Here is a 12,094-nt window from a genome sequence, read left to right as displayed (position 1 = left end):
CTTTCTTCAATGTGTATGTAAAAAGAATTTTTGTAAATCAAATCACTTTTTAAATGTTTTGTTAATTAAAGCGTACTGATTTATAAGGTAAAATTGTATTTTATTTTTTTTAAATGCAAACTGCCACTCTAATTTATCTGTTTGGTAACTCAGCAAATCGAGTAGTAATTTTGTTAAGGTAGGCATCCATCTACACATGGGATTGTTTATTCTGACTCTGTTGCACATAGGCTATTCTATTCTTAAAAATTTAAAGAGGCAAAAAGTAGTTTCATCACTTTTGATTGAGGATGAGTTCTAAATTACAATTTTCTAGCATTTCAATTATTTTACCTCTTTACTTAAGGTTTAGAGAAAAACTTTGTTTTTAAGAGATTTTTGTAGAAATCCTTTTTAAATATTTGAAATATCTACCTTGAAAGATTATCAATTCGGAGTCCATATTTTATTTCTGTGTCCTTCCTCCCCACCTTAATTCTGAATTCTTTATCTACCAGTAGGACGAAGGCAATGGCACCGCTGTCTGGTTTCATATACAGTAAAAAGGAATCTTTTACTATTAACCATCTGTAAGAAAGCAAGAAGTACTTTTAAAATTGTATTGAATAACTGAAACAAATGACCTAATTATAATGACAAATCTTAAGTAATCACTCTAGCAGACCGTAGACATAAATTCACTTTTTACATAGGGGATTTATTTTTTAAAAATCACTATGAAAAAACCAAACCAAAACTTTTCTTTTATGTGTTTCTAAGATGTACTGGCACCAAACAAGTCAAAATAATTCAGTAGCTCTTTAAACACTAATGGTAACACCTAGAAGAATGTCTCTGGTACTGGCAAGTAGTGCTCTCAGGATGTATAAAAGGAGCCCCTTGGCTGTTGGAAGAATGGAATGGGCTGATGTTTGCTATTATGCAAGAGGCAAATAAGTCTACTGGTAAGTAAAATCTCCCTTTAAAAAATCCAGTTAGCAGAATTACCCCTTCACCAACACCTCTTCATTACCCCTTCCCACCACCCTTATGTACAATTATTATGTATCAATAAAAAATTTAAAAAAATCCAGTTAGCATCCAATATTCCACATGTCCTGTTGTTCATTTCAAAATTTTTGTGGACTTAAGGACCTTTAACTGGATGCGAACATCTCTTAAAAGCATTTTCCATTCAATTTAATACATACTTAAGAGCTTCATAATGGAAATGTACAGTGATAAGCTGAGAGTTAGAGTAAAATTGGGAATAGCACAAAGACAAATCAGACATGGAATTACGTTTTCAAAGGAGCTTACAAGGCTAGTGAGGGCACTAAACAGTAATTCTATGCTGAACAGGACTGGTACTAAAAGAGAAAAGCAAAAAGTGGTGGGTGCAAGGAAGAGGGAGTCTTTACTTCTGAAAGGATGAGCTAGTGGCATTCTCCAGAAGAGGTGGTGTCTGAAGGAGCCCAACGATTAGAGCCCAAAGCAGGGGAGGGCCAAGGTGTCCATCCCACATGGACGGAAGAGTTGGCACAGGAACTAAGGTGTGGAAATGCTGCATGTGTTGAGAGAACAGTTTGGTGTGGCCAGGGGCTCAGGGAGTAAGAGAGAGGGGGAAATGGGCAAAGGCCACGCTGAGGGGGTCTGAAAGCCATGCAAAGGAGGCTGATTTCATACCATGGAACCAGTGTTTCCTAAGCTTGCCTAATAGTCAGAATCTCTTGAGATGCTTCTTAAAAATAACAGATTCCCAAGCCCCACCCTAGATCCTTTGAAACGGTCTGATAATCTGTGCTTTTAACGAAAACACCAAGGTGCTTATGAAATAAGGGACTCCTCATGCCCTGGCTAGGCAATAGGACAAAAATGGTATTGGAACTATGTTTTAGAAAAAAAGGTACCACAAGAAAGAGTGACAGAGTGTGGCAGGTTAGCAATTTGCTGCAATGATACACAATAGCTATGCTCACACTTTAATGTGCATATACATCACCTGGGGATCTTGTTAAAATATAGATTCTGATTCAGTAGGGCTAGCCTGAGACTGCATTTCTAACAAGCTCTTAGGTGATGGCTATGCAACGGCCACATTTTGATGAGTAAGGGTGTATTATAGATGACAGGCATGATGCTGACATGACAAGAGCAAGCGAACAGAGATAGGATCCATTTAAAGTGAATGCAAATGGTAACTTTATCATGCTGCATGTAACACCATGTATTCATATTTACCTGCAATTGTATAGCGATCAAATGAATTGATCGATAACTAAATAAAGTAATATCACATGCCAAAGTAAAGCACTCTATGTATTTCTATATTATGTATTCTAGTAAGGTTGGAACACCTGAATATTGTAAATATAGCCTGGGAACTCAGGATTTAAAATAAATCTATGATAAATCTACAAATGAATGAAATCATGTGATATTTGTCTTTCTCTGCTTGGCTTTTCACTTAACATAATGATCTCCAGTCCCACCCATGTTGCTTCAAATGTCAGGATCTCATTCTTTTTATGGCTGAATAATATTCCATTGGGTATATACATCACATTTCTTTATACATTCATCCGTTGATGGACACTTAGGTTGATTCCATCTCTTGGTTATTGTGAATAGTGCTGCAATAAACAGGGGGGTGCAGGTATCCCTTTGATACACCAACTTCCTTCCTTTTAATAAATACCCAGCAGTGGGATTGCTGGACGATATGTAAGTAATTGTTCTAGTTTTATTTTTCTGAGAAACTTCCATACCGTTTTCTATAATGGCTGAACTAGTTTATACTCCCATCAACAGTGTACAAGACCTCCCTTTTCTCTGCATCCTAACCAGCATTTGTTATTTTTTGTCTTTTTGATAATAGCCATTCCAACTGGGGTGAGATGATATCTCATTGTGGTTTTGATTTAAATTTCCCTGATGATTAGTGATGTTGAGCATTTTTTTATATACCTGTTGGCCATTTATATGTCTTCTTTTCAAAAAATGTCTATTCAGATCCTTTGCCCACTTTTCAATGGGATTATTTGTTTTTTTGATGTTGTTTGAGTTCCTTGCATATTTTGGATATTAGTCCCTGGATGTTGGATGAATAATTTGCAAATATTTTCTGCTATTCTACAGGTTGTCTCTTCACTCTGTTGATTGTTTCCTTTGCTGTTCAGAAGCTTTTTAGTTTAAGATAGTCCCATTTTTCTATTTTTGTTTTTGTTGCCTGTACTTTTGAAGCCTTAGCCATAAAATTCCTGCCTAGACCAATGTCCTGAAGCATTTCTCCTATGTTTCTTCTAGCAGTTTTATAGCTTTGGGTCTTATTATTAAGTCTTTAATCTATTTTGAGTTGATTTATGTATATGTTGACAGACAGCGGTCTAGTTTTATTCTCTGCAAATGGATATCTAGTTTTCCTAGCTAGATATTGAAAAGAATGTCCTTTCCCCAATGTATGTTCTTGGCTCCTTTGTCAAATATGAGTTGGCTATAAATGCATGGATTTAATTCTGGGTTCTACATTCTGTTCCATTGTTCTATGTGTTTGTTTTTATGCCAATACTATGCTGTTTTGTTTACTATAGCTTTGTAGCATATTTTGAAATCAGGTAGTGTGATGCCTCCAGCTTTGTTATTTTTTCTCAGGATTGCTTTGGCTATTCAGGGTCTTTTGTGGTTCCACACAAATTTAGGGTTTTTTTCCTATTTCTCCGAAGAATGTCATTGGTATTTTGATAGGGATTGCATTGAATTGTAGATTGCTTTGGATAGTATGGTCATTTTAACAACATAAATTCTTCTAATACATAAGCATATGGTGTCTTTCCACTTGTTTGTGTTCTCTTCAATTTCTTTCATTAGTGTTTTGGATTTGTCCTCTTAATAGTCATTAGCTATAGGGGTAAATTGACCCCTGGCCTTTACTTAAAGGTCTTCTTAATTATGCCATTCATGAAAATTCCTCTGATTTCTTCCCTTTCTCTCTTTTGTCAATAGTTCTTTTTTTCTTTAACAGGAAGATAAGCATCAAGAAAGGAATCTGTCAACAGTGTTCTGAGAGTCAGCATCAGCTGCACAGGGATCAAGCACCCACCCTCACGTCAGCCTCCCTGGGCTCCAATTCCAGCTCTGCCACTCTCATGCTTGTGTGTATTTGGGCAATTGAGCCTGATGTCTAAATCTATACCATGAGAATAATATGGGACATATAACATGAGGACATGACAGCAATGTCCCATTGATTTGTAAAGGATTAACTGAGATGATTCATGCACGTTGCTTAGCACAGTGCCTGGCCTCAATAAATGTGAGCTATTATGACTACCCTTTTTATAAACCATGGGAGATTATGGTCTGTTCTAACAAGATGCTTCCTGCTTGTGCTACTACTTGCCATGGCATTAAAATGCAGATGGGCCCACTTGAACCAGCCCTCCCCTTCCTAGACTCATCTCCTGCTGTTCTCTCCCACCATATTGGTCTGACTGTTCTTCAGACTTGCCAAGCTTGCTCTTTGGGGCTCTATATTTGTTGGTCTTCTGCTTAGAAACTCTTTCTTCCAGATCCTCGACTGTTCCCCACCCCAACTTTACTCCATCATGTTGTCCTGCTTTAGCTTCTTTGTAGCACATCTGGAAGTATTTACGTGTCTGCTTATTTATTGTCTGTCTCCTGCACTAGAGTGTAAGATCCATGGGAACAGGGAACGTGGCTGTCATGTCCACCACTATCTGCCCAGTGCCTAAAATAATCTAGCAGCCCAGAGCAAGTCTTCAGGCAAAGCCACCATGCCACCCAAATAATGGTTGCACCAATCAGTCTCAGAGGGTAAATGAAACCATTTAGACATTGCCACTACCTAAAAATTTTAATTCTTGGTATAGCTCATAGTTCAGTAAAGTAAATGCTAAATTTATTTCTTAACATCTATATACCTTTTTCTCTTAAAACATTATTTGAGATGAGAAACTTAACATCTAGCCCACTACCAGGTACAGAGAATTTTCTCAATAAATGTGCTGTTTCAGCAGATGTTTTCCATTTAGGAAGATATGTTTCCTCTGTGTGTCTTATTTTCTTTTTCCTTCTTTTTACTCATCTCTGAGATAAGGTCATCATGAGACTTGATTGAAAGTTTAATCACCCTGTTTCCCTTATCTCAATTTGTCAAAATAGAATAAATTAAAAAATGATCAGGATGTTGTTTATGGGAACAAAAGAAGAAAAATGGAGTTACGAACAGGTGTCACCTTTAAAAGTAACTCCTATTTAGACATTAATACAATAGTTGTCTATGGTGAGAAACTTTCTAAACTAGTTTTGTCAGCTATACGGTATCGTCTATATGTGATTTCTGATACTTTAAATTCCACAAATGTGATTCAGGAAATACTTGTCATATGGAACCAACCAAGGCTTTAATCTTCACAGAAAGATTTACACAATTTAAAATGATGGCACATTTCATTCCAGAGAGGATCATATCTTTTTAGATTATCCTGTTGAACCATGATTTAATCCAAAGTTAAAAAAAGAGGAGGCATATTTCTTTTATGTAACAAAAATTTCCCCCCATCTTTCCTGACTGCTTCTGCTTATAGAGGTTAGACTCTAAAGTCAGTTCCTCAGAGAGCCTTTCCTTGACCTCTGGAGCTAAGTCACCCTCTCCAATCCCATATCCCTTATGATTCCATTTTTTTCTTCAAAGCTCTTATTGCTACCTGAATTTAATCACTTACATTGCTTGTCGGCTTAGTGCCTGCATTTCGCCTCTAATAGTATTCTATGAGGGCAGGGACTGTCTTTACAGTACCTGGAATGCAACCTGGCATACATTAGACAATAAATGTCTGAATGAACCAGACCAAGGCTTCCATTCCTTGAGTAGATGCCTTAGGTTGGGTTGTCCCAGAATAAACTCTCAGATAAGGAAGTATGTGTATAAAGTAGTTTATGAAGAATCTTAATAGGGAGATGGTGCCAAGAAGCACCAGTAGGGATCAGAAGAAAGACAAGAATAAAAAGCAAGGAAGGGAGCCCCAAATGGAGTTTTTTCATGCATTTTATTATAGGCAATGGGGCTATAAGCCAGCTGGGGAGCTCTGAGAGATAGTGCCCAATATGCTGCAGAATCGTCTCAACTCAGGGAGCTGGGCTCCTGTCAGCTCTTGGCTGAGGACTTGCTGGCCTGGGGTTGTTGACACTTCCAGGCTGCTCTGCACACATGCAGGAGGGCTCTGGCAGCCCAGAGAGTCTTTGGTCAAAGAACCACAGGTGCTTAAAGTCGGAAACGCTGTGGTTGGCACATTGCAGCTACCTTGGGCAGTTAATGACTGGGGAGCACTGGTCAGAAGGAACCTGCGCCAGGGCCCAGTGGGCTAGGATGACCAGCCTCAAGACAGGCACCGTATGGGGCAAGAACCAGGGGCAGGAGCAGGTTGGCTTATATTCCATTCTCTCCCTGCTTGGCATTTGGTCTGGGTATTCTCTGGCTCTGTACAATTTGTGGTGAGAAGATGCCTCAAGTGGGACTCTGGATTTCCTGTGATGTTCCTTATACCCAGAGTTTATACAAGTTAGAGAAGTTTATTTGAAAGCGAATACTTCTTCTAGTATATCATTTCCCTTTTTATTTTAGTAAAATTGTTTTTTGTAACAAAAATTTTCATTTTCTTGAGCTTAATCTTCTGATCTTTTCCTTGTAATTTCTTCTATCCTTTCAAAGTCCACACAGTAAAAGCCCAACTTAATGGTATTTTTGTTGGTAACATATTTCTTTTCAAGCTCTCTAGACATGGAATGGTAGCATATTTTACATCAGTATGTTTAACGGTAGATCCCACTATTAATTTTATATATTTTTTAATATATACATAGCTCAATTCCATTTTTACACATAAATTCACTTATCTTCAAGTTGGGGGAAATATTATATATAGATATAAAGTATTTATATCTTATTTGTTAATAGTGTTTTAATAGTTTTTCCAAATCCCAGTACATTATTATTGTAACAAATAGTTATTGTCTATTATGTACAAGACTTGGAGGACATACATAAGGATCAGATGAGAATATTACTCGTTAAGGAGGCTACAGTTGGTTAAGACATAAGTTATAAAATAAAGTTTCCTGTCTATATCACACTTACCATGATATACATTTTTCACAAATGTAACTCTAAAATTATCCCTAAGTCTGCCCAATTTTAGCTGTTTTTTAGTTTTTTTTAAGTGTGTTCACTGGTTTTTAGTATATTCATGAAGTTGTATAACCATTACCACTATCTAATTCCAGAATATTTTCATCACCCCAAAAAGAAATCCCATGCCCATTAGCAGAATTAAATTAACAAAAAGAAACCTCCTCTTAGCCCCTGGAAACCACTTATCTACTTCTGTTCTACAGATTTGTCTATTCTGGACATTTAATATAAATGGAATCATATAATATGTGGCTTTTTGTACCTGACTTTTTTCTTGGTTATCATAATGTTTTCAAAGGTTATCCATGTTGTAGCACACAACAGTACTTCATTCCCTTTTTAATTTAAATTTTAAATTTTTATTCAGATGTAATTCACATACCATAAAACTTACTTTTACAAGTATACAATCCAATGGTTTTTAGCATATTCACAGAGATGTACAACCATCACTACCATCTAATTTCAGAACACTTTCACATCACTCCAAAAAGAAACCCCACCCATCAGTAGTCTTCATTCCTTTTTATGGATGAATAATAGTCCACTGTATGGAAGTAACACATTTTGTTTATCCATTCACCAATTTATGACCATTTTAGTTGTTTAGTTGTTTACTTTTGGGGGGGGCTATTATGAATAATGCTGCTAATTTTGGTGTGGACATATTTTTTTCAATTCTCCTGGATGAGTACCTAGGAGTAGAATTGCTGGGGCATATGGTAACTCCATGTTTAACATTTGAAAGAACTGCCAGACGGTTTTCCAAAGTGGCTACACCATTTTATATTTCCCCAGCAATATCTGAGGTTCCAATGTCCAACATTTGTTATTGTCCATCTTTTTTATTATAGCCATCCTAGTAGGTGTAAAATTCTATCTTACTGTGGATTTGATTTACATTTTCCTAATGACTACTGATGTTGAGCATCTTTTTATATGCTTATTGGCCATTTGTACATCTTTTTTGGCAGACCAGCTTTTGAGTTCTATGTCCATTGGGTTTTATGTAAATAATCTGTACTCTCTACCTACAAGTCCAGTCTTACATAGAATATTTAAATGAATAATGGAACTTAGATTTTAAAATATAATTAAAAATTTGCTCACCATGGATTTCAGAGGATTTATAACTTAGAACTGGTATGTAAACCTCTCCCAAATACCCAGTTTATCAAAACAAACAAACACCCAAACTCATTAAATCCTACCTTTTTGACCACCTGTAGCAGGCTCTTCCCTGGCCACAGCAATTCAAACCTGGTATTCTGTGTCCTCCGGATCTTTTCATTATCATACCTTCTCTGAAAGAGACATCAAATTAACTTATCATCTTCAAATTTCCAGCTCTCACTTTGCTTGCACAGCCTCACAATTTGTGACTAAATAAACCATCTCATTCTTGCTTGACTTTTCTCCCCACAATCTCCTCCTTCACCCTCAGCTAACTTAGTGTCATATCTATTAGTCTGGGTACTCTAGCAACTAATCTTAAAGCATCTTGGTCAGAAATAGCTTTTTTGCCATTTGGGGCAGCATAATTCTGTCGTGCACAACGCAGGACCTTAAGCATCCTGGCTCATGGCTCTAAAAGACCCCATACCCTTCCACATGTCTGCATGGGCATGGTTGAGCTGCTGTTGAGTCCATGGCGGGGCATTGCTGCATCCCTTCACATAGAGTTCTAGCAACTGAGCCACGCCAAAGGAAGTGGAACAAAGCTACTGGCCTTGAAGGTCGTAAAATCTTGATTTCGAAAGATGTGACAAGGAAAAGCAATAACAATGGCTAAACAAAAGAAAAATTTTTTTTAAATAACTACTAACAATGCTCTTAAAGAACAAAAAGAACAAAATTGTAAAAGTTGAGCTCTTTATATTATCAAGCTCTAATACTGTGAAGGAAAATAATTATTAAGTATTTTCCATCTGGTTACTCAACATATATTTTATATCATATTATTTTTAAATAGTCATCAAAATGAGTGACAAACAATTAATTTTCGTAAGCGATTAGAAGAGAGATTTTATATATTCAATTGTTAATGCATTCTCCCACATACCACACTTGCTACCGGTATTGGGTTAGAGGGAATCTGTGCTGAAAGCCCACAAGAAAGACAGTGAAGTAGTTGCTACCATTGTAGAAGATGCTCTATTTTGTATGAACAGACCCACTCAGTTGCTCTAACTCTATCGGGGAGAAAAGAAGCCGGCAGTAAAGCCAGGGAGGCCCCATCACCATGGCATGCCACCAAATCACATGCTAATGCTGATCAGCTTTTCACATTTCTCTTTAAAGGTTTCTTGGAACTTACATGCCCTTTGGTCCCAAATCACGGATAAAAGACAGCTGGCTTATATCAAGGAATTCTGTCTGAAAAGAGGAAAAAAAATCCAACTTGAGACAGCAGAAAAATAAAATATATGCATAAAAAAATCTATTAGGTACTGTTATGTGTCAACACTATTTGGTATACTCTACAGACTACACTTACCAGTAATAACGGTATTGCCCTGAAAGAGTGCATATTAGAAGCATATAAATAATTAAGACATCAAAGAAAGTGATATTGCCCTAAGATATAGAGATAAGAATGTCGTGGAGAGAGAGAGTTTATTCCCACTATTCTTTTGTGTCTGTTTTTGTTGTGAGGGGAGGGGGTTGTGTGGCATAGTGTACACACAAATAGTAAAAGAATTCAAGGAGGGAGTGACATTGGTGCAGGCTCTGGAAGATGGGCTGAACTTGGGCATGTGGAAATGGAGATGAAAGGAGGAATGGAACAGAAGGTCTAAGAAGGCGATAGGATGTACAGTTGGGCTACAGTGAATAAGATGAAGGAGAGTAATGGAAAACTAAGCAGCAATGCAGGTTGAAAAGAGACTGGGGAGATCTTTGAACAAGTTTAACTGAAAGAATTCTTTTTAATGAGTGAAAATGAAGAGAATGTTAGGCCCCCCTTCACTGTATAAATCACTAGAAGATAAAAAACTATAAATCTTATAATAACAACAGCTATGGCTATATTTAGTGAGTGCTTATTATGTATTGGCACTGTGCTAAGCATTTTTCATGCATTATCACAAACCCCTTTGAAGCACGTGCTATTTTACTTATTGTACAGAAGAGGAAACTGAGGTTTAGAGCAGGAGTAGGCAAATTTTTTCCTGCAAAGGGTTAGACTGCAAATATTTTGGGCTTTTGTAGGCCATACAGTCTCTGTTGCAACTACTCAACCCTTTCATTATAGCATGAAAGCAGCCATGAGTGTGGCTGAGCTCCAACGAAACCGTATTTATAGATAGAAAATATGAATATATCCTAATTTTCATGTATGAGAAAATATTATTCTTACTTTGATTTTTCAACCACTTAAAAATATACAAACTATTCTTAGCTTACAGAACATACAAAAACAGGTAATGGGCTAGATCTGGTCCATGGGCCCTAATTTGCCAATCCCTGGTTTAGAGAAGTTAAGTAAATTATCCAAAATGACATAACTAACAAGGGATAGATTCAATCTGAAGTTAGACCAAAGTCAGTACCTCAAAGCTAAGCTGCAAAGCCGAAAAGATATTTAACATTTATCTTACTCAGATTAAATTCCTTGAATATTCTAACTAGTGAGGGCATGGAGGTAAAAAAAAAAAAAAAAAATCAACATTATGTAATGCTTAGCATATGCAGGGGATTTACCTCAACAATCCTTGAAACAACTAGAGTTAAACACCATATTGTTCCCAATATACAGATTTTTTTTAGAGCAGCCCTAAGTAAGTTCGGATCTTCCGATGGTCCCTACCCTATGTCAGTAACAGCCTTGATAGAAACACAAAGACAAAAAAGATATTCTCCCAGCCTCAGGAAGCAGACAGAGGGGAGACTGAACTTGGAAAACACTCCGCCTCAACAAAGGTATGTGGGGGAACCACACCAGTTACATGTGAAAGTAATTATAGAGTGATAGAGTAACGGGACAGTGACCATCTCCTAACTGATATGATGTCACAAAGGAAGGGACATTTGATCCAGGCTTGTAAATGGTATTAACAAAACGAAAGTTTTCCTTCAAAGTTTTATATTTGATTGGCTATATCTAATATTATATTAAACTTGTAAAAACATTACAAATACCTCAGAGCTGTCAGTCCTTGGGAGAGTCAATGAAATGCTTGCATTTCTTTCCTTAAGGTTACTTGCAGAAAGTAAGTTTTTAAAATTCAAAAGGACTTAAATATATTTAAAATTCCTAAATCAAACATAATTTCACAAGGCATTTTTTAAAATAAGGATTTTAAAAGTCAGGATCTTTAAATTTCATTTCTTATATAAAACATGATGATTCATTCAGTACCATGCATTTTTTATCTAATTTGTTAAAATCCTTTCTAATCAGAAGATGTAGTAACCCATGATTTATTAGAAATGATGCTCAGACTGTCACCCATAGAGTCCAAAATGTTTTAAAATGTTAAACCATAGCTTCTCATTTTATCTCTAGGGAGCAGACAGATAATGTCAATCCTAGTTAACATTTGGAGAAACTACTACAGAGGTGTAAATAATTTATGCAAAGTCACAGAACAATTGGGGAGAATAGGAAATGAAAACAAAAATCAAGAAAACCACTTATTTAATATCTGGGTATTTTCTTATTCACATTAGCTCTTATCATCAAATAGTTAACAACAGAAATAGTCTCTGAAATCATTCAGAAATTTTAACTTTAGAATATCATAACAAAATTGCTAAGTGTAAAGAATTTCATCTACATAAAAAATCATACACTAGTAATATAGAAAATTAAAAATTGTACATTACTATGAAATTTAATTTATCCTAATGTCTTAGTAAAGTTTGACTAAAGAGAGATTTCAAGAAGAAAATAGCCCTATTATA

General features: G+C 36.2%; 1 protein-coding gene across 2 annotated transcripts in view; it reads right to left on the bottom strand.

The window, feature by feature from the left end:
- PLD1 (phospholipase D1) overlaps positions 1-12,094 on the bottom strand; it is a 192,328-nt gene that overhangs the window by 97,706 nt on the left and 82,528 nt on the right. For both annotated transcript variants that reach the window (XM_069472929.1, XM_069472930.1), the window contains exons 7-9: positions 9,507-9,565; positions 8,401-8,493; positions 415-567 (exon numbers count right to left, since the gene is read on the bottom strand). In XM_069472929.1, coding sequence (XP_069329030.1) covers positions 415-567; positions 8,401-8,493; positions 9,507-9,565 — 305 coding nt within the window. The remainder of the gene's footprint in view (positions 1-414; positions 568-8,400; positions 8,494-9,506; positions 9,566-12,094) is intronic.

Source organism: Eulemur rufifrons, chromosome 7 (assembly GCF_041146395.1).
Source record: "Eulemur rufifrons isolate Redbay chromosome 7, OSU_ERuf_1, whole genome shotgun sequence".
Classification (NCBI taxonomy): Eukaryota; Metazoa; Chordata; class Mammalia; order Primates; family Lemuridae; genus Eulemur; species Eulemur rufifrons.
This window is presented reverse-complemented; position numbering and strand designations above follow the sequence as displayed.